Below are 26,524 nucleotides of genomic sequence, written 5' to 3'. Positions count from 1 at the left end.
CTGAAAATGTCCCTTAAACAAAATTTAGACCCTTGTCCGTGCAGTCAAAACACAACGAGTTCCTCAGAAGGTTCCTCATTCCGGGGGAAGGTTCCTGCAAAAATTGTAAAAGTAAATCGCTGAGATCTTAGAAAGCGGGACATCCCTAAAAACATGTCCACAAGGAAACGCGATCAGAAAAGTTATAAACAAACAGACCTCTCCTGAAAGGCCATGCTACTTATTCCTATAGTTGCACAGGAAAACCATGCGAACACACAACTACAGCATTAGAGTGTGTATACGTATAAACTATGATGACTAATAGACGGTTTGTTTAATCATGTTACTGTTTGCTTTTGTTTTGACTAATCAGGTGGCTTGTTTAAAACCTGTCTGATTGTGTTTGTTGCCCTATTGGACCTATTTATTAGCAATGTTGCTGTGTTCACACATCTCAGCAATTACTTTGGAGAGTACAGAAATGATAAAAGCACTGGCCAGAGCTACAAAAATAAAACCCAAGTTCAGTAAACTGTAGTTGTCCTTCTACCCAACCTCCAGGAAACGGTGCTGTGTCTTAAGTCACTTCTACTAGTAAAAGTACTGTGAGTCCAACAAGCCCTACGCAGTGATCTACAGTGGTTTTAGTCCATCCCTCGAAGCTAAGCAGACAGGAGAACATGTCCCATGCTGGGGGTTTTCACATCCAGACAGTAAAATATCACAAATGTTAGGAGAAACCTCACAGGCCGCTCAAACTGAATTCTTCTCACTGAGAAACCCTTGAACAACGTCCAAGAAGTGACCTAACCACTGCTGGAGTTGGTACAAATGTTGCTGGGCAACTGAACCCTTTTTTTTATTTTATTTTTTTTTTATTTTAAGTAGTACAGGAGTCAGCAACAGTGTAAAGTAACAAGTATGTACTGTTCTTAAGTAAAATTTTGCGGTACTTTTATTTTAGTTGAGTATTTAAATTAGCTACTTTATACTTTTACTCCACTATTTCAGAGAGAAATGTCATACTTTTTATTCTACTAAATGTATTTGGCAGTTGGAGTTACATATTATCAATTTATAAAATATAATACTGTGTGTGTGATTAAACTATCCGAGCAGATGGAACATTGAAATGCTGCTTACGTGTTAAAGCATTAGTAATGATTTTAGTACTTTTAAGTACATTTTGCTGTTTGGAGTATTTTTACAGCTACTTAAGTAGCGTGGTCTTGCTTATCCACGTAGTCGAGATCGTAGCCATAGGTTCGTAGCCGATAGCCATCTCCACCTTTTCCTCTGTGGTTCCTTTGAGGTTTACATTTGAAAACCTTAGCGGTCAGACTAGCAGAGTCAGCAGGAGACCGGTGAGTCCATTTCCCTACCCTGATGAGCGACTCGTAGTCATCAGATGGCCACAGAGATGGTCTTGCTGGCTTGAGATCATCTTCTCCACCTTTTCGACAAATGTGGCTTAAAACTGGATACATTTTGGAGCGGCCTCTAGCTCACCCAGTAAGAGCGTTGGCTGAGTCCTGCAGCGGCGCAGGTTCAAATCTGACTTGCTGCCCTTTGCTGCGTGTCATCCCCCATCTCTCTCCCCCTTTCACATCTATCCACTGTCACTACTTAATAAAAGGATACATTTACATTACAGCTTCCGGCAGACAACCACAATGCTTGATGCATGTGCAAAGAGGATATAATGCCATCAACATGCAACAGGGACCAAATATAACGGACCATGCCCTTGAATGAAATGACAGATTTCTCTGGGTCTGAACATTGTTGGAAACATTTGGGATAATGTAAGAACAAAACTCAATGAAATGTGTAACATGGGTCTGTTCATTTTTAGACATTTCAATGCAGAGAAGTTACATATTATACCTTTAAATGCTTATTTCCCCTCTCATAAAAATACAATAGTCATTTTAGCATATCATCTTATCATGTCATAATAAATCTAGCAAATCTAACCTGCACATTACTGCAGATATATCTGTCAAATCCATTTCAGGATAGACTTTCCCTTTAAGTCCGTCCTTTGGTGTGTGTCATGCTTTCCACTTCCACAGTCTGTTTTAACTGTATATGGTCTTTATGTGGAATTTGTGATGGAAACATAACAGAGAATCAAAACTACAAAAAAATGAGGCCCAGTCTTGTTAAAGACGCAGCAAAGCAGACGAACAGCTCAGTCTTCTCTGCAGGCTTGAGGTCAAGAAATCAAATGACTTTGTTTGACTTTCTGAGGCAGTCATGTGTGCCTTTGTTTTGGCATTTCCTCAGAGGAAACTCCTGATTATTGAGTGTAAAAATACACAAGTGACTTATGTGGGGTGGAATCTGAAAAGCTCAAAGTGAACCATTAATGTTTCAAAAACAATTCACCTCTTATGGTTTTTACAAAAACGTTTCAAGTTGGTACCAACAAACTCCAGAGCTGCAGGACTTTATCAGGGACTTATTTCTCTGCCAAAAACCAGGCGGAAAATGGCACAAAATAAATGTTCCTTACATCAGCCTGTTTTTAATGTGATCAATAAAGGGCAAGTCATATGGTCATACAATTAATTTGTATTGACATACAGGTTAATGTGACTTTTTAACTGTACAATGCTGCAGCCTGTTGCAAAGACTTGCTGTCAGTGAGACTTGTGGATTAACCCTGTTGACAATCACAGATACCTAATGTGACGGTAAAACATGGAAAGAGTCTGCTGACCCCCATAGGACCCTCTGTGAGAATATTACACAGAGATGTTCCAATCAGTCTACCTTCAGTCAAGCCAGACTATAAAGAAATTGTCTCAGACTGGGGTGCACTTGTCCTGGAGGTTATGAACAGAAAAATGTGCAGGAACCTCTAACATAAGGTAACCTTTTAGGGGCCACAAGTAAAGAATGAATCGGTCCAGGAAAATGCCCCCTGTTGGCTGGGAAGGGGAGCTTGTCATCAAGTAGGGAAAGGGGGAAATACCAAGACCCCAGTCTCCGTTGAGAAATCTGTGTATTTTATCTTCCCCTGGGTTTCCCCAGATTAGCCATGAAAGTTAAACGATAACTTAAAAGCTCACATGTATTACCAAAGGCTTGTATCCAATTTGGCGTGCACCCAGTAGATCAAGCCCCTTTAGTTAGACTAAAACTCAACTTTTAAATTATATTCCCTACCGATCCCATTGGCCATCCTCTACCACCACAATTTGATGTGAATAGGGCAAGCTAAATAAAAATAAAACAATTTAAAAAAAACGTGGGGCTTTTTTGTTTATTAATTTTATTGCCGAATTTACCAAAATACCGAACTAAATGGTAAAATGTTGTTCTTCTAGTTATGCAGATTTCCCAACGAGTAAGATAACCTTAAATTTAGTTTTTTTTAATGGAGTTTCGCGTGATGCATACTGTGTTTCCATTCCTAAACCGATTCAGAAAACCATTTCAACTTGATAAATCGAATATGCTGTGTGTTTAAATAGCAACGACGAAAAGAAAAGAAAGAAAAGAGAAAAACAGCATTTAGCCTACCTGTCAGTGAGTGTTGACTGTGTGCCACTCATTGGGACTTCCCTTACGAGTTTCCGACGACTTCACCCAAATAACATGTTTATGAGAAAGTCTGAATCGTATTTATTAGATTGGCTCCTTTATTTTGTCTCCTTGGTGTCCGTCCATATCCAGAAACGTCGAAGAGTCGTTATTCCCAGAACACGGTTTAAAAATCCCGTTATTCTAATGGGAGTGCTGGTTGAAAAATCCCAGTGGGGAACGACGAATGAAGTTATAGTCATATATATCCCAAAAATCCACAGAGTTGCAAGAAATAAGGAAAAGTGCTACTTTTTTTCTTTGGGGTGTGAATGTGTTTCATTGGACGGCCGCTGTCTGCATCAGCAGAGACATCTGAAAAACCGTCAACTACTGCACACAACTTGGTTTAAATGTTTGCCTAACTTTCTCAGATTACCTCCAAATCCAAGTTGAGGATATCTCTATTTTTCCTGAGGGAATACTTCCACGATGACACTATACGATAGCCTATTCCTGATTATCCTGGGAAGAATTACGTCAAACTTTGGCTGCTAAATCCAAAACGAAGGTCCAGAGTCCACCGCGGTGAGTTTTTGTAGCATCCTCCTCGTTTCACTTGAATCCTCACTAAATGTGTACGACAGTCGTTTTTTTTTTTTTTTTGCTCCACAGTTGATGGAAAATGGAAAAAAGGAAATGCTTTGTCCCCCCTCCCCAACAGACTCAAAAAGAGGAGAAAAACCCACCTTCCATCCTGTTGCGTTCATGAGCTCCTCGTACTTCGCTAAACTGTCAGATGTAATAGTGATGATGCGGTTTTATTTGACTTTTACTCACAATTAGAAAGTGGCGGTGAGTAATAAGGACATTCACTCAAGTACAATTTTGAGGTAATTGTACTTGAGTGTTTTCATTTTTTATCTTACTTTATATACGTCTACTCCACTTGAACTTAGAGGGAAATAACGTAGCCTACTTTTTTACTCCGCCTCATCTATTTTGACAGTTAATTTGCAGAGACAAAATATAAACTAATAAATGATGATGTATTTTAAAGGTTGTATTAAGCTACCGCAGTATACAAAGTAGTTAAGATAAGCTCCACCTTTACCAGCTGCACATTAGTGATGCTTACACATTAATCAATCATATGTTTCTTAATTAATCAAATAATAAAACATATTTGATTCTGAAATGGATCATTTTGCATAATGAGTACTTTTGAGTACTACACTTTTGTACTTTTACTTAAGTGAAATTTGAATGCAGGACTTTTACTTCTACAGTGTGGTATTACTACTTTTACTCAAGTAAAGGATCTGAATACTTCTTCCACCACTGCTCACAATAAAATATTTAAATGTGCAGCTGGACATACACAGGCAACAGATTACCTTTAAATAATCATATAGTCTAATTAAAAAAATAAATAATTGTTAAATATAGAGTTAGTGTTAGGGGAACATCGAATCAGCAGACATCCCCTACAACTGTAGTGAAGACCAGTAGTTCCTAAACTTTGCTATAACAAGTTGAAATGTCTGTCTCAGAAAAAGGTCTGTGAATTTGATTTATATATGGGAACAATAAAGACACATTATAAAGGAGACTAATGCTGTTATGTAGGCCTAGTGCTTGTGTGCATCTTCTCTCTGTAACTATTTTGTCTGCTGTTTCTTTTGCCAATCTTGACCATCAATGAGACTACTTGATAAAATAAAGACTGTATTTAAGATTCAGGTTTGTATTATTTATTACAGAAGCAACACAGGATGAACAGACTCGTGACTTTAAATTAAATTAAAAAACAGGTGATGCTCTCAGGCGTAACCTACACATTTACAATGCTTAATAATTATGAAAAAATTAATTCTGAAGAGAACATCAACCAGCACAGAGTGTAAATTGGTTTTTATGGGGTCAGTGTTGTTTGACTGACTGTGAAATGGTTTAGGAGCTGTGGTGGGCTGCCTGTATGAAGTACTTTTTAGTATTGGTTCAATTTATCAATAAGCTTTTAGTTATTTATGTCTTTATTACATATTTTAGTCATTTGTTTTTGGATTCTTATGTGGGATTTGGCTGCATTAACAAAGTAGTCCATCTGTCTAATTACCTGTAGGTGGCAGCACAGCGCCGGCCGAAAAGACGACGCGTCCGTATGTCTCACACGAAGAAGAAACCCATCCGGGCCAGCCGTAGCTAGCTAGCAGATAACGTAAACACTAGAACATCTTTGGGTAGATTGGGCTATTTCAGCAGTTTAGCTTTTGTTTTCTTTGTCGCAGTTTTTTGCAGAATAACTAGGCGATGCGGTAGTTTATCCTTAAAGTCTTATGGTGAGCCATGTTTGTTTGGATTTCGGAATAACCAAGGCCTTGAAGTTGCCCTGCTAACGGATGGTAAGACATTGATTTGGCCCTGCCAAGATTTTACGCCTCGCTCTGGATATTTTACGAATGTATTATACCGTTAATGCAGATTTGTGCATGATGCAATTTCATGAAAGCGTACTTCCGTTGTGTTGACAGATTTTGGCCCAGAAAATATTCCAGCTAAATGTTTTCTTTGTGTGTCCTTAAATATCGGAACGTGGTAGAACAAACATGCAGGTTTGCAAGGCTTTTCTCTTACTTTCGGCATATTCGCCATATACATCTTCTCTAAGCAGCAATTGAGTTAAACAAAATCTCCATTTGTTTGAGTTTGGCCTTGTACGCCCACTGTAGTTACTGAGATGCCCAGTGGGGGGGCGGTAATGGTCCGTGTAAACCGTTCCAAAGTTAAGACTTTGTTGCAGTATATAGGAGTTTACTTAATGTGTGCTTTTTAAAGAAGTTTAAATTAAACTGCTGGATTTGTAAATGGAGTTTGGCATCATCTCTTTAAAGTCTGGTGACAGTCTGTATATCAAACTTTCATCAAACTTTTATTTCAGACTCAAGGTCCAAATCTCCCACAACAATACATAAATACATATCCATAAAACACATGCATACACACCTACCTACACATGTAATAAATTATAAGTATAAGTATAATTGTTATTGTCATCAATTTCTATTTTCCATAACCAACACTGAATTGATCCTTCTAACAAGTATTATCTGTGTATCCCAAACTCTCTTGTTATCCAAAAAACTATTTAAAAACACCAGCCTTATCAGTAACTACATCAACATTGTTTACATTCCCGGGAAGGCATTATCTGTGCCTTCAAGATATCTTTAAGGCGCCCTATTTCTTATTTATCTCATTCATTAAGACGCATTGCTTATCCAAAACAGCATTTGAAATAAACCTTTATAATTAAGATGAATGTAAATATACACTATTTTCAATGTTTCAAGAGCTAAATTCAATTCAAATTTATTTGTGTAGCACCATATCATACAAAAGCAGTTCAGAGTGCTTTAAATAGAATCAAAACAGCAAAAATGCTCAAATAACCAGATATCCATGCATACAAAAAAATACAAACAAACATACTATACAACTATGGTGTGTTCATTTAAAAAAAAAAAAAAAAAAAGAAGCTTGGTTTTAAAAGAACACAGTGTCGGAGCAAGTCTAAGATAAGCAGACAGTCAATAGAACAACAGATTCATTCTTTAGGTGCATAAATACTGAATGCTATCTCTCCAGACTTTGAAAGCGCTTAAGGCACATGGAGGAAATGTCCACCTTGTGACCGAAGAAATCTGCTAGGGTTATAAACTGCATGTCTGAGACATACTGTGGAGCCAGTCCAGCAAGTGCTTTGTAAATATGACTTTTGGTTTATTGAAATGCTTTTTGAACCAAAAAGGTTAGATTTTTTGCAACAGTCATTCAGTTTAAAGGCAGTGTAGAGCATAAACGCATGTAATGTAACTTGTAATTGAATCATTTAGCTGATTTTTTCATCAGTACAACATGACATCATGACTTCGCGTAAACATACACGCCCACTTTCTAAAGCCAAGTGGCGTGTTATCTGTACGCATTTTGAGCTATCCGCGTGTATGTCTATGCTGTATACAGCGGACATAAACATACACGCTACTTGGCGTGTTATCGTGAGAAGAAAGCTACGGTTGAGTTTAGGAAACGTGACACGCGGGACACGATCCCCGGTCTCCTGGGTGAAAGTCCTGTGTTTGACCCATCCTCCACCCCGACAATCCTCCCATTCGCGGATTTTCGGCCTTTCGTACCACTCGCTACGGCGTAAATTCACACGCAATCGCAAGGTAATGTAAGTCAGTGGAGGCCAAACAGCATTGATAAAGACGCTAAAAAGCGAGTATGCATCTTGATAACCAAATTGCCGTGTCCTACATACGCTATTTCATGAAATCAGTCTGATCAGTAACCGTTTACTAAAGTCAATTAAACTCTGTTAAGATAAAAACAGTGGAGTAATCTAGTAATGGCATGCCATGTTAAAAATAAAATAACATCAGCAGTAATAAAACTGTTTGCTTAATTGCTTAATAATTGCCCATTGCTTAATAAAAACGTAATGGTTTGCAGTGCACTCCTCTTCTGCTCTTCATAACATCTAAACATGGCACCTTTTGTCCTTTTTATGCATGTTTTGCATAAAAGCTGCATGATTGTAAATTAGCAGAGTAATTACTCACAGCAGTTCCTTTTGAGAGAAAAGCTTCTTTATAGGGAATGTTTCATTTAATTAAACTTAAGTACACTTAATTAAAATGTGTCAAGGAGCCCTCTTAAGACATCAAAATCTAGTCATTCTAAGTCATTCTATATGAAAGATGATTGTCTTGTCCTTCAAGACTGTTCTGGTAAAGTTGATGGCACAAAAGTGATTATGTCGATTTGATTTGTATATTGATATAACGTGTATATTATTTCCATACCAGCACAGTTTTATTAAACAAATAGCACAAAAAAGGAGCAGTTTTATTCTTTTGCGAAAAGTAAACATTTGACAAACGTCCCCTTTTCTAACATCATACTTTGGACCTCATGTTACCTTACATGATCAGAATGAATAGCTTTCTGCTGTTGTCAAGAGCTGTCAGTGTCTCTAATCCTTGGTTATATGGTATGGTTAATGCTTAAATGTTGTCTAATCTTGCATTATTTTGTTTCCTCTCTACTTAGCCCATGATTCAGCTGGAGAAACCGGTGCTGACTGGTACCATGCCTGTGGTATGGCCCACCATCCTTGACCTGGGCAGGGATGAGTGCAAAAGAATTCTCCGTAAACTTGGTAAGGTCATGCAATACAAAATAAACATTGGAGGACCATCACTGTAAACAGCCTTTACACACTTAAGTTTATCAATCTATCAATTCATCAATTGTCGCATGAAATCATATAAAAATACAATGTCAGTGAAATGTAATCTGTCAGTTCCTTCAATGTATGCATTAAAAACAGTAATACTAGTAAATAAATATACTATTGTATGTTCAGCCGAACGAATCACTCTTTGTGCAACTAAGTTGGGGCAAAAATCTTAATAAGGCCAAGAAATTCATATGTTAGTTTATCTGATCGGACTTGAATCCTTTTCGTTTCATTGCTTTGTGTTTCCCAGAGCTGGAGGCTTATGCCGGGGTTATCAGTGCGCTGCGAGCCCAAGGAGACCTGACAAAGGACAAGAAGGATCTGCTCGGAGAACTCACTAAAATCCTTGGGTAGTTGTTTCCTACATATTCTAAAATGTGATCATTGAGAGAAACTATTTGTCCAATTTTTACACAAACACTTTGATTTACTTATAGTGTGCTGTACCATTTTGTCCACTCACCCTTCCCCTCACCCTCCCAGTATCTCAACAGAGCGCCATCGTGCAGAAGTCCGCAGGGCTGTCAATGATGAACGCCTCACCACCATTGCATATCAGTAAGTGTATAATGTAGGAGTGTCATTCGTCATGTGCAGTACCTTACAGTATGTGGAGTAACATAGCAAATAAGCAGATTCATTTGTCAGTTTAACGATCCACTTTCCAGCCTGTTGATTTCAGCAACAATGAGCAAATAAAATGGTGTCCTCAGTAGTTCAAAACTTAGATTTTTCATCAATTACGGTGGGAACACTTGTCTGACAATGCAGATCTTTTTATTGTCACTATTTGTCCTACAAATTTACTAAGCTATGTCTACTTTATAATGTGAGGTTGTTTCCCATATGCCACTGGACTGGGAATTGTAGTTTGTATTGTCTAATTACTGAACGGTGCATGACATCTTTTTCAGTATGTCAGGTCCTAACAGCTCGTCCGAATGGTCCATTGAAGGACGGCGGCTTGTTCCCTTGATGCCGAGGCTGGTCCCTCAGACGGCCTTTACTGTGACTGCTAATGCTGTGGCCAGTGCTACAGCCAATCAGAATGCCTCGCTTCTGTTGCCAGCTGAAACTGGAAACAAAGAAGGTGGGCCAGCATCATTTCGTATTAGACTAAGGGTGTTGTAAAACAGATTAGATGTTGAATGACATGTTTAATTTCCTCCCTGCAGTGGTTGTATGTTACTCCTACACAAGCACCACCGGCACCTCAACCAGCGCTACAGCGACCAGCGGCACCATAGGAGCAACTGTGAAATCCCCACGACCACCCAGTCCTTCATCCAACGTTGTGGTGTTGCCCAGCGGGAGCACTGTCTATGTAAAAAGTGAGTGTCAACATCTTAAAATCAGTTAAAATTTTTGCTCTGCTCAGACCCTGTGTACTGATCAGCCTGAAGGGTGCGCTACAAGGCTCGTTTACTGATTAGGAACATCATTCTTGTATCAAGGACAACTGAACTGGCAGGGGTTGAAATTTCCTAAACACAGCGTCTCGTAGAATCTCCATCCATCTTCGTCCGCTTATCCGGTGTCGGGTCGCGGGGGGCAGATCCAGCAGGGGACCCCAAACTTCCCTTTCCCGAGCCACATTAACCCCCCCCCCCCCGGGCCCGGCCGGCGGCGCCCCCCGCCCCCGGGGGGTTTTTTTTTTTTCCCCTTTTCCTGGGTCTTCTCCCGAGGCCTCCTGCCAGCTGGATCGTGCCTGGAACACCTCCCTAGGGAGGCGCCCAGGCGGCATCCTTACCAGATGCCCGAACCACCTCAACTGGCTCCTTTCGATGCGAAGGAGAAGCGGCTCTACTCCGAGCTCCTCACAGATGACTGAGCTTCTCACCCTATCTCTAAGGGAGACGCCAGCCACCCTCCTGAGGAAACCCATTTCGGCCGCTTGTACCCTGGATCTCGTTCTTTCGGTCGTAGAATCTGTTGGATTAAATTCCACGAGCATCTGCTGCCAACGATTAATCCATTGCCAGAAAATTAATAGGCAGTTATTAATCAATTAATAGTTTGTCCATTTTCAAACAAAAATGCCAAACATTTAGTGCTTAATTATAGTGAATAAAATATATTTTAGTTGTTGGACTGTTGGTTAAACCATCACCTTGGGATCCACAATATTTCCCACTATTTTCTGATGTTTTATAGACCAAACAATCAATCGAGAAAATTATCGCCGCATTAATTTGATACGCCACAGACAGAACTTCTGTCACCCCTACGACACCCTGAATTTCCTTCCTCCGTTTCCCTCGCAGGTGTGAGCTGTTCCGACGAGGATGAGAAGCCTCGCAAGCGAAGGCGGACAAACTCGTCCAGCTCGTCGCCGGTGATGCTGAAGGAGGTTTCCAAGGTGTCTCCGCCGATATCCAAGAACATCACGGTACCGGTGAGCGGCAGCCCCAAGATGAGCAACATCATGCAGAGCATCGCCAACTCGCTGCCGCCCCACCTGTCCCCCGTCAAGATCACATTCACCAAGCCCACCATCCAGACCACCAACACCACCACGCAGAAGGTGAGTGATGCTTGTTCCCACACTCTTAAACACATCTCCCCACGCCAATACTTGAGTTTTAAATGTCTCATCTTCTTTCAGGTGATAATCGTGACAACGTCTCCCAGCTCCAACTTTGTGCCCAACATCCTGTCCAAGTCTCACACTCACAACAACGCCACTCTGTCCAAGCTGATCTCCACCTCCATGCTGACCGCTCCCACCCAGAAACAGACGGTGGTCTTCCCAGCTAGCGTCAGCCCTTCCGCCAACACCGTCGCCGTGACCACAATGGTCTCCTCTACTCCTTCAGTGGTCATGTCAACAACATGTAGGTCCTTCCTCTGCACCAGTATAATTAATGCGAGACATTTATATTATATTATTATGGAACCTTTTCAAAGTCATCAGTTTCCCAGAGCCCAAATTTACGTCTTCAAATTGCTTTTTTAAATCTGTCTAACATCCACATATTCTGTTTACAATAATGTAAGATGATCAAAAAAGCAGCAAATTCTCACATTTGGGAGGCTTGAACCATCAAATTTCTGGCATTTTAACTGACTAATACTTTCAGCTCTATAGCAGAGTACTAATTATACTTGGTTTATCATAAACCAACCGAAAGAAATTTTATCCAAACACATGTAAAACTGAAGGAAAATGTACTTAACAGCCCATTAGTAGATGGACTTCAACACATTTGCTCTTTTTGTCACTTTGGCCTCCAGATTTCTGTTGCCAAACTGTTTGAGCTCCTAGCTGTGTTAGCGTAACAGTAGGGTGTTCACTGTCGTAGGTGCCTCTTCAGCTGGGGTGAAGGTGGCTTCAGCCAGACTTCCTTCACCTAAGACCCTGGTGGGGTCGCCGGCTCAGATCCTGGCCCAGTTCCCCAAACAGCAGTCACCCAAACAGCTGCAGCAGAGCTCATCTATGGGAGTTTGTAGTGTCAGCCAGACCCAGACCACCAGCACCTCACCGGGCTCCAAGCCCACCATTCAGATCAAGCAAGAGTCTGGTAAGAATACAATGATCGATCGATCTAGCTATCCCTTTCTTTCTTTATCTCTTTCTGTCTCCTTCTTTATTTATTTCACTATCATTTTTCTTCAGCTCTACTTTTATCATTCTCTTTGTCTTTCTTTATCTCTTCCTTTTTTCTTTATCCCCTTTATGTTTATATATTTTTCTTCATCTCTTTCTGTCTCAATCTCTTTCTCTTTATCTCTTTCTTTCTTTGTCTTTCTTTATAAATTTGTGATGTATGCTAATTAGTAAGCAGAATTTGTTGTAGGATGCTTTTTTGGCAAGATAAGTTAATTTTTATATATTATTTTGTTCAAATACAAAAAAAAATGTTCATAAACCTTTTTCTTTAACATTAAGACCACCAGGGAACCTCAACGCACCAGCCTTTTAACATCTTTCTTACTTAGTTTGAGTTTTTGCAGAAAAATAACTTCATGTGATTATGTTGCACTATATAACATTCTTTGTACTGAGTCAATATGTTGTCTGTGCGGTGCTTTTACAGGGGTCAAGATAATCACTCAGCAGGTTCAGCCCAGCAAAATCCTACCCAAGCCGTCATCAGTGGCTTTGTCCAGTAGCAGCTCATCCCCCATCATGGTCGTCAGTAGCAACGGAGCCATCATGACCACCAAACTGGTCACTCAGGCCACAGGTGAGTGATGCAAAACTCACCTGTACTCAACAAAGTACTGAGGTTTGATATGCAGGTCTAGTTCTTAAATGGCAACAATATATTTCTGTATGCAGCTACCCAGGCCACCTATACGAGACCGACTGTTAGCCCCAGCCTCGGCGCCAGAATATCAGCCGCCGGCGGGGGGACCACCTACGTCAAGACCACCAGCGGCAGCATCATCACAGTGGTGCCAAAGTCTCTGGCCACTCTGGGCGGGAAGATCATCAGCAGTAACATCGTCTCCGGTAAGTCAATGAGGAGAGATTGATATTGCTGTGATTTTACATAATCTGTGCAGTTTTGATAAAATAATGTCTTCCCTCTGCAACAGGCACAACGACTAAGATCACCACCATCCCAATGAGCTCCAAGCCAAACGTCATCGTGGTTCAGAAAACCACTGGAAAAGGAGCAACCATCCAAGGACTACCTGGCAAAAATGTGGTCACCACGCTTTTAAATGCTGGGGTGAGTGAAACCCCACAATAATTGGCAACTATTGCAAAAATGGCAATTATTCACTTGTTCCAGCTTCTCAAATGTAAAATATATGACTGGTCCGATTGGTTGGACAAAACAAGACACCACCACCATGGGCTCTTGGAACGTTCCAGACCACACAATTAATCAATTAATTCAGAAAATAATCAGTAAATGTGTAGTGAAAATGGTAGTAAATAAACTAAATACTATTTATAATTATTCTGATAGCATAACTGTTCATTTGTAGATTTTATTTTTGTAAAAACAAATTTGGTGCAGTTTGTGTGTTGATTTTATCCCATTAATTTCACTGTTGTGACATTGTCTTTTTTGATACAACCACTAGGTGTCGCCAAAGTTAGAAAACTTCATATCCTACATAAAGGTCCTCTCAACATTTTATTATATTACATTTTTCTGAATTCTGGGTTTTAAAATGTGTTAAATACAGTAATATGTTGCATTTGTGTTTTATAAAAGGGAAACATTTGTGGAAATATTCTTATTTGCGTACTGGTGGAGAGTTAGATCTTCAGATTGATATCACTCTTATATCTGTTTTTTAAATATGAAGCTACAGCCAGTGTCTCGTTAGCTTAGCTTAGCACAAAGACTGGAGATAGGAGGAAACAGCTAGCCTGGCTCTTTCAAAATGTAGAACTTTTGCTTTAAATAAAACTAAATATATAAATTTATATAGCTATTTTTAGTGTCTAAAAAAGTGCCTTTGCAAAGACATACATTTAAATTTTGATTTAAGATGAATTGTAAAGGTTATAGATGTGTAGACCTGGAGTAACTTTGTTACACATGAGTATTTTAAATTGACAGTATCTAGTGTACATTACTGGGGGTTTTCCCTTGCTACTGCTGTTTGTAGTCGGATATAAGATAAGATATATTTTATTGTCCCCAAGGGGAAATTTTGCTTGGGCAATAGTGTTACACACAGCTGCAATCAACTTAAAACAATACGTAGCCACGAGACAGAACAGTGACACAGTCAAGAACAAGGATATTTGCACATGCCCTGTGAGATAGAAAAACAACAACATGTTCTTTGTTGTAATAAACTGTGTGCTTTAGGGCGAGAAGGGCCTGCAGGCTGTTCAGGGGACCAAACCAGCAATCATTACTGCCTCCAGACCCATTACCAAGATGATCGTCACCCAGCCCAAAGGCATGAGCTCTGGATCCCAGTCCACCACCACCAAGATCATCCCAACCAAGATCGTCTACGGCCAGCAGGGCAAGACACAGGTGAGGCACCACCAGCTTATCAAATGTTTCTCTTTGCTTTTGCCCTTTTCTTTGTTCTTTTAATCTCTTTATTTACAAAAAAAAAAAAAACAGTCCCTGCTCATCTTTTTAATAATTAGTATTTTCGAACAATCTACAGCTCTGAAATATTCCATTTACCACTGAGGGAATTTTTCACTCACAGAGGCTTTAAGGCTTTAAATTAAAATGTTGTCATCATTAGATCCTGGTTAACCACATGCCAATGAGGTTATCATATGACTAACATCAAGGGGATATTCATATGACCTACTGACAGACATGAAGTAACCACAAATGTAATGTCTGCTGTACATGTTTAAGTCACTACAGAATTCCAGTTTAAATTGTAGGAAAAACTCTAAAATAAGACAAACGTTTCTTCCTCATTGCTCACTTTAGTCTTCTCAAGAAGGACACTTTTTTGCTCATCTGGGTTATGCATTTAGTCATTAATTTGATGACACCTGCACTGGATATTTTCTGGAGAAGTTCGATCTAGTAATTGAAGCATACATGCATCAGTTTAAACAGAAGGGAAACATCCCCAATTCTTTAGGCTGACAAATTTATGCTGGGGCTTTAACAATGACCTTTTTCTCTTCCTTCATTTACTTCCCCTGTTCAAGGAGAGAAATGAGTGTTAAACTAAATGTTATCAATGAGCCTGGCAGACTGACAGCAACCTAGTCTGCTGCTCTTTCAGGTCAAACAGCTGCAGACTGCAGTGTTTTCCCGACTGGTTTCGGCAAGAGTTTGATCTGATTGGTTGATATGGCCCGTCTTATCACCAACATAGGTGGTGATAGACAGATGGTTTATCCAGTCAGCTAACCAGTATTTTCGCCCCTTCCCAAAAGTTCTCCAACGGAAAGTTCCCAGATGGATATATCGAGCAAATGCGAAGTGACTCCGCCAGAGTCCAGTTGTACTAACTCTGATGGCTTTACTACTTTATTAAGAGATGGCAAAGTGAGAATGGATGGGCCCCTGGTTAGCTCACCTGGTAGAGCGGGTGCCCATTTATAAAGGTTTACTCCTCGACGCAGCGGCCACAGGTTCGACTCAGACGTCACGTCATTCCCCTTCTCTCTCCCCTTTCAAGTGTAAGCTCTCTTATCCAAATAAAGGCCTACAAATGCCCAAAAATTATCTTTTAAAAAAAATAAGTGAGAATGGATTACTTGGACATGGTTACATGAGAGAGATGCTCCAAAAAACTGGTGTATTTAGTTTGATTTTATGTTTTAGTTTTCTACAACCAGTGCCCTCATGCTGCTCCTGTTAGAAGCTACCGTGTAATTGGCCTGTACAATGAAACCAGCAACCACTGTAGTAGTTTCAGTTCCTGGGGATTTTTTATGTTTGTTTTAAAAAAAAAGGTAACAAGACAGGATGGTTCTGTTGAAATGTATATATTTCTAAGTACCAAGAATGCCTAATGAGGGATTTGAAAGTATATGTAGTGATTTTAAAAATAAACACTCACTGAGAAGTGAGAACTAATATATCCAATATATGAAGTCTTTTGGGGGGATTTTAATTTAACACACACATTAAGTATCAGAATATATTCTAGCATGATGGGTAAATCCCATTGTGCTAGATTCCAGGTGGGTTTTTTAGTACCGTCATACACTTGAAGCAGTGAGGGATGAAGGAAAATAGTATCTATAAAAGTTATCTGTATAAAAATATTTAATTACTGCAAAAAGATTCTGCAGATTTCTTCATGTGTATTCACAGTACAGTATGTCGTACTTTTAATATCAAACTCATCCCTTCAGTCTAAATATAGCCTACATTCACTTTCTATTTTTAGTCATCAAGGGGAAATTGAGGTCAGTGAGTCAGCTATGCAGTACAGTATTTATATGCAATACGTACTGTATTCAACACGCACAGTGATGATCTGCTGTGCAGTTACAGTAAAACCACAAAGTAGATCAGCCTAAAGGACAACAACAAACTGAAAATCATGTCACATTTCAATTTTACAAAACGTTTTTGACTTGTTTACTGAACTGCTTGCTGAACATACAACAAAGCAGATGGAAATATGACTTAGTTATCGACATTCACGGATAGGAAACCTGTATTAAGGGCTGTGCAATTAATCAAATTTTGATTGCGATGTCGGCTTCTAACGATCACAAAAACAAGGTTATCGAGAAACAATTATTTTGCACATTACGTATACTCTTATGTCTTGTGTTTCGAGAGGGAATTCAAAAAGTTCAACGGGAAAAATATTAAGGGAAATTTCACAGTTGGTGTTTTCACTGTTGATTTGTTTAAAGTTTTTTTAAGTTCAATAAATGCAACATCTTTCCAAAAGTCAATGAGTGCTCACGTTAAATAAGTGTGATTTCAATATTGACCAAAATAATTGTGATAATGATTTTTCCCATAATCGAGCAGCCCTAACCTGTATGAATATCATCATGCGAATTTATTTTAAAGCAGTGATTTCAAACCAGGGGTATTCGTACCACAGAGGTACTTCTGTTGTTTCAAGAGGGTATGTGGAAAGATTGTGATATGATTTCTTAAAAACGCATATGTGTTTACAAATTGGTGTGAAGCTGATCTTTATATTTGTCACAATAACGAATATATTACCAGCTATGACAAGCCAGTCATTCAAGAAACGCCTCCCACCAAACTCAGTCAGCTGTAATACCGCCTGCTGTGATTGAGAATGTGTGAAAACTAGTTAGCAAGAAGTGAAATAAATCTGTTAAAGTAACAATTGAAACATCCAGCTTCTGACACTGGAAGTGGTGGTAGTATGAATGCAAACCACACATCGAAAATTCCAGGGTCGTGTATGAAAAAAAATAATTTACTGTCATATATCACTGTTATATAATTGACACATTTGGATGAGAACTGCTGCTTTACAGAACACTGTATGTTCCTTTGGTTTCCTTCCAGGTTCTCATTAAGCCTAAGCCAGTCTTCCAGACGGCGGTCGTGAGTGAACACACCAGGCAGCTGGTCACTGAGGCGCTGCAGCAGGTGACCCGCTCAGCAGAAATCGGGCAGGGTCAGACATCAGGCCAGGACGGGTCCACAAAGGACGACGCCGGCAGCTTAGCCACCGAGTCCTCCCATGGCAGCGCTCAAGGTATACGATAAGAGATGATTAGGTCGGATGAATCAGCAGCTACTGCTCAACTCTTCTGGGTGTGGTTTTGTGAAAATAAGGCTAACCCGATGCACGGCTCCTTCAGAAATGTAAATGTATCCCACGTTGTTTCCGTTGGTGCTCAGAGTCTCAGCCTGTAGTGCACGTGGTGTCCTCCAGAGAGCAGGATTGGACAGAACAGGAAGTATCTGTGGAGTCCAGCCCCACTATTATCTACCAGGAGGTGTCTGGTGGGGAATCCCAGTCCGCCACTTCCACCATCAAAGCCCTGTTGGAACTTCAGCAGACAACAGGTGAGCCTTTATGTCACGGAAAGGCTGCAGACGTAAGATGGGAGGGGGGAGGGGGGAGGGGGGGGGGGGGCCTGTATCACCTGTACATATGCTGACTACAAGGGAAAGAATCATTAACCTTTGCTTGGACAGCTTACGTGAAGCAAAGCAGGTTTAAACTTTTATTGAAAGTCTACTAACAAACAAATGTTGACGACCTTTTGGGAGCTACTAATAATAATAAAAGACGGAAAAGCCAGCGACAGTACCCACAGTTACCCACAGTAATTATGTGTTTTGTCTGAGGCTTTGCATTCATAATAAGTTCATTGGGCTACAAACCAGTTGAACTGGATTTATGACGGCGAGTGATATAGATTCCCACGGAATATTTGAACAGAGTTGTACACAAGAACTGCATTACAGAACTTCCAATGACATTCCCCTTCTCCTGATTGTAAATTCCCAAAACGTGATCACTGTGATTTAGTCCATGAAGCCAGAGCAGTTCAGGAAGGGGGGTTACCCAACTTTTGTATTCATAGAAACAGCAAAATTTCAAAGTGGTTTGTGTGGTGCATATTTTTCCATGTAGCTCTAAGCCTCGGCCCTCCTTCGCTACCAGATGGGTCTGACCCATGATTTGGCTGTGGGGCACGAGGAACACTGCCCTCCTGGTGGCTGAAACGGATAATTGCATTGTTTAAAAAATGAGTGGAATAATTACGTCTGGCATGACCAGATATTTTATAAATATCTTAGCTAAATAACACAACACAACTAAATGGTGGTAGGTAATACATCTGATTTCATATACTGCTTTAGTAAAAAAAAAATATTTCCTGGCTGACGATGCGAGCAGCTGGATGCAAAAAAACGAAAATGTTGCTAGTCTAGACATCTTACCGTGCCAAGGTTGCAATAAAGGTTTCCTAAATGCCATGTATATACATTTGATGTCAGCTTACTAATTGATTGCGGGTTTTGTGTAGATTTGGACTTACATTTATTCCACTTTGTTTAAACAGCGAAGTGGAGGAAGCCTAGTGACGAGTCCATAGCAACCAGTTTGTGTGTTGAATGTTACCCAGTGTCCTTTGCTGAATGGCCTCAATGTTTTATTGTTTTATTTCATGTGAATACTAGTTTACTAGAGGAGTAACTTAGTATTTGAAGTAATGCAGTAATGCAGGAAATGTGCATTTAGTTTCCATGCTTATTGTGTTTCCACAACAACGTTAGTGAGTAAATCTACTGAAATGGCCACCACACCATAACAGAGGAGTAGGATGCGTAAGATGAGAATGCAGAGGTTTAGACACGTATGTCATGGCTGTAAAAAAACAATGGGAATCTGTATATCTTTGCCAAGCGCAAACCAGTACAGAAGGTATTGATAAATTAAGCTTTATGCAGATATTTGCATGCGGACGTAACCAATATGCAAATGAGCGTATGTCATCAAGTGCGCTAAAACCCCAGGGAAAACCCTGCCAGTGTTATCGTCCATTATCCTAAAAACACCTTGTGATTTCTGGGTGTCAACATCTAAAATGCAGTTAGTTATCATATAGTGGCCTTTATTTAGCTCAACTGCACAGAGAACCAGATCTTTATTTGAAAAAAGATTTATTTTAGAGTATATTTTATCATATTTTTGTAATTAAAAGCATTACTGTTTGTTTTCTGTGCTGTTGATGCAAATGCAACATTTCCTCCATGTTTACCGCCATTGTCTTAAAAGAATTCAGTATACTGTACATTTTCCACAGCACTAATGCCAGACAGAGTCATTTGAATTAAGAGTTTCTCAATTTAACAGTAATATTGTCACTCACTTATTGACCCTTTGCTAAACCCCTCTCAGCAGTGAAGGAGAAGGGAGAGCCCAAACCCAGGCAGCACACCATCGACCTGAGCCAGATGGCCGTGCCCATCCAGCTGGCCCAGGAGAAGAAGCCCAGCCCGGAGTCCCCCAGGCCCTCCACCTCAGAGGCTGAGCCCAGTACTGAGTACGTCACAGCAGGTACGCCTCTCCAGTCTGCTTCATGACCTACTATATGAAATATATCCATGGTGGAAGAAGTACTCAGCTATTTTACTTCAGTAAAAGTTGAAATACCACAGTGTAGAAATACTACTAGAAGTTTACCAAACGTAAATGTAGTAATTGAGCAGAAAGGCCCATTTTTATTATAATTTATATTCTATAACTATATTATAATTATTGATGCATTAACATGTTCATCACTTTAATATGGCAACTGGTAATGATGGAGCTCATTTCAACTACATACTGCCGGGTAGCTTAATCTATAATAATACATCATATTGTATTAGTTGATTTATATTTTGTAATAATAATAATTATCTGAAACTGCAAAGTAACTAGAAACTAAAGTTGGCAAATAAATGTAGTGGAGAAAAAAAAGTACAATATTGGCTTCCAAAATGTAGTGAAGTAGAAGATTAAAGTATTATAAAAGGGAAATACTCAAGTAGAGTACAAGTACCTCAAAATTGTTCTTAAGTACAGTACTTGCGTATGTGTACTTCTACCACCGAAATATATGCATGACTTAACACTAATCACTTCCTTTTTTGGTTGGCAGCTCATAACCTCAGTGGAAAAAAACTAAACTTCAAACTAAAACCGCAAATTTGACACTAAAGCAATCAAGTTCGTCTGTCCTACATTTTAATAATACTCATCTGACAGCACGACTGTGATTCCCCCGCCAGGTAAAGTCAGCAGCCGAGTGGTAGTGCCCTCGGAGGATGATAACGTGGTCATGTCCTCCAGCCAGCAGCTGGGGAAGCCTCACAAAATCATCAGCCAGGCTACCATGGTAACCAAACCAGCTGCTACCGTCTTCCCTGCAGCTTCGCACGTCAGCCACATGGTGAGGACACTAGTTCTGTGAGCACCACAAAACACACTGGATAATTCTCAGTACACTGTAAACAGGTTTCATAGGACCTATTTCTTCAGTAGAAAGTACTGTAGTTTCAATGTAAACTGGTCACAGAGTCTATGGCAAACATGTCAAAGTCTGTGGACTAACACTAAACGAGGCATGATTCTGCTGGCACTGCTAGCAAATCCTGGACAAGTTTGGTAAGACGGTCAGGTAAAAGTAAAGCAGATGATGAAGCTACACCAAACCCCACAACTACCAAAACAAAGACAAGAAAATATGTTGTTGTGACCACATTTTGATCATCGGAGCCTGATTGACCGCCAAGCTCCCAGTCGAAACGGCCCGTTAGCGTTATGGTAATGGAAAAGTGTTAAAGTGTCATCCTCTTCTTGATAACATTCCTCTGTATTCTTCTTTGTGACTGTGTTTTCAGCCCTCTGACAGCCATGGTAAAACGGAAACTGTGTTAGAGGTGGGCGAGCTGGAAGGCGACACCTTGGACCCCCAAACAGGCTTGTTTTACCGCTCCAGCCAACCAACTACAGATCCCATAAAGCAAACCACCCACTCCACAGCCGCTCAGCCGCCTCCCTCGAGCCAGGCAGAGGCTGAGCAGAGCCGCCACAGCTCCGCCTACACTCAGCCGCCACTGCCTCCACCACAACTGCATAGCAAACCTCAAATCAGCCAGCCTTCCTCTTCCTCCACTGTCTTCCCCTCTACTCTTACTCCGACTAAGAAACTCCCAAAACTACGAGAGCAGAGTCAGCCCAAACCCCAGGCCTTAAGCCAGAGCCCCAAAGACAGACCCCTGACTGCACCAGCCCCAGCTGGGGCAAAGGTCACGGCCCTGGCCACACCAACCAAGCCCCTGTTGACGCCGCAGCTTCCGAAGCTCCAGCAAGCACCCACATCCCACCACAGACCCCTGCACACACCCATGTCCCACCCTCCTCCACTGCAGGCGCACCACCCTGTCAGCACTGAAAAGACTGCCTCCAGCCAGGTGAGTTGTTTTACACCAAACACTGTGCAGCACTACCAGGAGTTGTTTATAAAATAAACTTGGAGCATTTGTTTGTTTGATTTTAGCACAAAGACATATTAAGTCACGCATTTCAAGTGCCTCATTGGATTTGAAAATAAATTGCTCCCGTGGCCGGGTTGGCTCAGTGGGTAGAGCAGGGGCACATGTACTGAGAGACTTATGCCTTGACGCAGAGGTCCAGACCTGTGATGATTTCCTGCATGTCTTCCCCCTCTCTCTCCCCTTTCTCACCTATCTGTCCTATTGATTAAAAAAAATCTTTTAAAAAAAAGAAATTTGCCCTGAGGTAGAAATTCCTGGCCCAACTTCTCGAGGTATCTGACTGACGTAACCAGTAAGTGTGAAGGTGACGGGGGGGGTTCTACTTTGTTTTTCAAATACTATAAAAACATTTGTCAAGTTTTACCTTGAAGAGGCTCCAGACTGATACGACCGAGACGAGCAGCAGCTGCAGCCAGCAATAATACAGCTATAAACTGTGTTATATAATAATAATAATAATAATAATATAATAAAAATAATACAATAATACAGCTATAAACTGTATTATTGCTGGCTGCAGCTCGTCTCGGTTTTGTGTTACTGTGATTGAATTCTGACAGTTGCAGTTAAAAATTATTAAAGACATAATGAAGGACATTTGCATTTGACTCAACATTAGTTACAAATGACTGATTTATAGCTGTGATAAAATTAATGTTTTATAATAAGTTAATTGTTACAGCCAACCAATATTTTTGGCCTGGAGCCATTCCCATCTCTGGCATCAATTTATTACAACAAAAGTAATAGAACTGCAGAACACTGTATCACATGTGCTGTATTTTCCTTTGGAAAAATATCAGAAATTTAACAGGAGAAATTTTGATTTTATATTATTTTTGGTTTCATGATGGTGCCCCTGCTGCGTCGACAGAGTGAATCCATTCAAATGAATGAGAGAACTGCATTTTTACGCAGGGTTGGCTTTACTCTTTAATACCACTGCTAACAACACACTAGTCTCGCTTTGCCTAGTCTACGACGTTCCACTTCCGGGATTGCTCCGTTGCCGCAGGAAATTCCGCCAATGTCAATTACCTACCGCTTTCTTTGTGTTGGAATTTATAACTATAGTTAACTGCTTCTCAGATCTCTGCAGGGTAAATCAAGACAGCTAGCTAGACTATCTGTCCAATCTGAGTTTTCTCTCGCACGACTAAAACAACTTTTGAACGTACAAGTTCCACCAAAACAAGTTCCAAGGCTATTTGGCACCGGCTCTGTGCGGGGCTTAGCGCCACCCATGACGATTGTGATTGGTTTAAAGAATTAGCAAGCACCGGACAGAGCTACGGTGCCACTTGTTTTGGTGGAACGTGTACCTTTTGAAAGTTGTTTCAGTCGTGCAACAGAAAACTCAGATTGGACAGATAGTCTAGCTAGCTGTCTGGATTTTCCCTGCAGAGATCTGAGCAGCAGTTAACCATAGTCCTCATGAATCTACCAGAGTTTAAAATTCCAACACAAAGAAAGCGGGAGGTAACAGACATTCGGCTGAAAAGAGTGACATCCGGCGGAATTTCCCGCAGCAACAGAGCAATCCCGGAAGTAGAGCGTTGTGGATATAGACTAACAACACACTGTCAACCCATGGCTTGTAAGCTACAGAGTTTGCTCACTTTTGCCTGCTGGTGTTCAGGAGCTCAGCCAGCTAGCTGCTGTCAATCAAACACAGACATGCCCTGCAATCGACTACATTGACTACAAAAGGGATGACCATTGAAGTTTACTCAACTTCCTGTGTTTTTTCCTCATTCAAATATCTTCACCACAGCAGCCAATCATCACACAGAGCGCCACCGTCACCAAGATCACCTTTGGCAGCTCCCACCATTCATCGCCAGTCTTTAGCAGCGGTGAGGCCACCGCCAAACTGATTCCCGAGTCCAGCTCAAGGCCCTCGGGAGACAAGCCCTCGGTGTCAGACATCCTGAAGATTTCCATGATGGAAGCGGAGATCGATCCAAGCACAGAGCCCATGGTGGTGGATTCCTCCAGCGACTGCGGCCCTCTGGGGAAAGCCATGGAGGTCCAGGCCGTGTCAGGCACGCTGGACTCGGGCCAGTTCATCAGCAGCTCTGGAGCGTCCATGCATCATCCCCTCACAAAACCCCAGCAGTTCAGCTGCATGCAAGGCCTCACAGCACAGAGGAGCAAAGAAGACCTGGAGATCATTGAGGTGAGATATTACAAAATAATGTATGTGATAAATCACAGAGTTCGAGGTACAGACAGGTTTGTCCGTATGTCTATCACATAATAACTTTAAAATTATTTACTTTAACATATTGATCATATTATAAGTCTGTCATCATTTTGCACTTTGAATATGATGGTAGCTTGCAGATATATCAGACTGCAATGATCAAATAGAGGGCAAAATATGGTTATGTTTACAATAAAATGTATTATTTTTAATGGGACACGATACATTTTGTTAACTTACTGGAAGTTGACTGAAACCCAAATGTGACTAACGCATGCAGGTGATTCCTCAGTACTCCATCCTGCCAGACTCCAGCCAATCCAACGTGGTGGTGGAGCCCAGCGGCTTCCTGGAGATCACCAATTACACCAGCCAGCAGCTGGAGGAGGATAGCCCCATGGAGCAGGAGGTGGACAGCAGCAACGACGAGGCCACAGCAGCCAGTCCCCCCAACCAACCATAGCCACGCCACGCTGGAGACATGGATGGTTTGTGGACAAAGACTTTGTGGCTGTTTTCTTTTGTGCAAGAGCATAAATGCTTTCTCTTTTTTGTAAAATATTTAGTTTGTTCATAATAAGTATTCTTTTCCCTCCCCACAACTAATGGCACATATGGTTTTTATTGCCAGTGAGGAGCGCTGGATGTGAAATGTGGGAGCGAGGTGAAAGGATTAGTTTTAGTGCAGCCCCAGACAGTTGGAAAGCAGCCTCTCCAAACAAACTTTCTAGGACAGTTACACATTCATGAAATTGATTATTTGGAGTTTTTGGCAGTGCCTTGTGCCAGTGTACCGGATCAAACCACTGCAGGCTTGCATTTATGTTAAATGTCCAGAATATTTCAAATATATGTTCCCCAATTTTTTTGTACAAAGTGACTTTTCTTCTTACTATCTTCTTTTGATGGTCTGAAGGTTTTACCACCAGACGAACAGTATTTTCTCTTGACTGAGGTGCAGCTTTGTAACAGTAAAATCTCTTAAAACGCTTATGGGATTTAAGTTTTCAGAAGACAGAACAAAGCTGGAGCTGATTGAAATTGCTGCGAGGAACATAAACCAGAAGAGCCCTGGAGGAAGGATAACATATGTGTTACTGTTCATTGTAACTGATATTATGCTTTAAAAAACTATGTACCGTTTTTTGATTTATTCTGAAGCTCAAAAAGTTGCTGTGAGACTTCAACTAAGTATGCATTTGCTTATGCATAGTGTGTTTAAGTTACACATTTATTTTATACCTTTTCAAACTAGATGACTAGTTGAGAAAAATCATTTAATCTGCAAAATAAATCCACTGAGTAGAACATGTCAGTTTATAAAGTTTTTATTGTAAGACAAAATGAGGGAGTCAAGTTTCAAGTAAGTTGCATATTGGACCATGATTAGCTTCTAATCTAGATTTCACCAAAGTTTGCTCGTTACATATACGTCTTAAAGTCAGATTTAAGGTGAGCACAGAGAAACTTTCCCTATTCTAGTGTCAAACTGCACATACATGCACAGAGGAGGTCAAACATCCAAGTAACCATATGCAAAGCACATTTTTGTGTGGAGGAAGACTTAAAAGTTTATTTGTGCTTTGATTTATTTATTTTTAAGGTGCACATGTTGGGGGCTCCTCAAGAGAATCCTAAAGGAGGTTATAGTAAAAAAAAAAAAAAAAATCTTCTGAAATTCCTTTCAAGAGGGTCTTCCTAAAATACAAAGAAGTACTTTGACTTTGAAATTTTAGGAGCTTCCTCTAATGGAGAAGGTTGTGTAAGAGTGCTCTGGTGTTGACAAGTTGAGCCCACCTCTTAGGTTCATGGTGTGGATGGGCGAGATAGTTGTGTTTGAGGTTAAAGATCGTAAAGTCATTATCAGCAGACGGTATGAATCCTTAATTCATTTTTTAATGAAAGTGTAGATGTGTAAGCAAATAGACTATTAAGACTTTAAAAAATTTACAAATTAGTATTTAAGCCCCTTAGCTATATGTGACATTGATTTTAATGTTTAACGATATCACAAGGTGAGTGTCAATTTGACACTATTTGCTGATGTTGGGATCAAACCTGTGATTTTTCCACTTTACAGGTTACATTGCT

General features: G+C 40.5%; 2 protein-coding genes across 9 annotated transcripts in view; one reads left to right on the top strand and one right to left on the bottom strand.

Moving 5' to 3' along the window:
• The window catches only part of arhgef12b (Rho guanine nucleotide exchange factor (GEF) 12b), a 40,401-nt gene extending 36,224 nt beyond the window's left edge, over positions 1-4,177 (bottom strand). For all 3 annotated transcript variants that reach the window (XM_039777042.1, XM_039777045.1, XM_039777043.1), the window contains exon 1: positions 3,514-4,177. In XM_039777042.1, the coding sequence (XP_039632976.1) occupies positions 3,514-3,545 (32 nt within the window). In that variant the 5' untranslated portion in view covers positions 3,546-4,177. The remainder of the gene's footprint in view (positions 1-3,513) is intronic.
• A 1,514-nt stretch (positions 4,178-5,691) lies between these two features.
• Positions 5,692-25,745, top strand: emsy (EMSY transcriptional repressor, BRCA2 interacting). Of its 6 annotated transcripts, none has more exons than XM_039777047.1 (21): positions 5,692-5,918; positions 8,632-8,740; positions 9,072-9,171; positions 9,305-9,379; positions 9,736-9,911; positions 9,997-10,152; positions 11,086-11,345; positions 11,427-11,655; positions 12,124-12,342; positions 12,859-13,008; positions 13,104-13,277; positions 13,364-13,500; positions 13,862-13,900; positions 14,602-14,775; positions 17,731-17,923; positions 18,070-18,237; positions 20,087-20,242; positions 20,959-21,119; positions 21,571-22,143; positions 24,002-24,406; positions 24,714-25,745. In XM_039777047.1, the coding sequence occupies exons 1-21, from the start codon at positions 5,916-5,918 to the stop codon at positions 24,894-24,896; spliced, it is 3,840 nt and encodes a 1,279-aa protein (XP_039632981.1). In that variant the 5' UTR covers positions 5,692-5,915; the 3' UTR covers positions 24,897-25,745. The 6 variants fall into 6 exon arrangements, with proteins under 6 accessions (XP_039632981.1, XP_039632982.1, XP_039632983.1 ...); XM_039777048.1 differs by having other exon boundaries at positions 20,084-20,242; positions 24,005-24,406; XM_039777049.1 differs by having other exon boundaries at positions 20,084-20,242; positions 24,726-25,745.
• The last annotated feature ends 779 nt before the right edge of the window (positions 25,746-26,524 follow it).

This window comes from Perca fluviatilis, chromosome 16 (genome assembly GCF_010015445.1).
Source record: "Perca fluviatilis chromosome 16, GENO_Pfluv_1.0, whole genome shotgun sequence".
In the NCBI taxonomy this organism is placed as follows: domain Eukaryota; kingdom Metazoa; phylum Chordata; class Actinopteri; order Perciformes; family Percidae; genus Perca; species Perca fluviatilis.
This window is presented reverse-complemented; position numbering and strand designations above follow the sequence as displayed.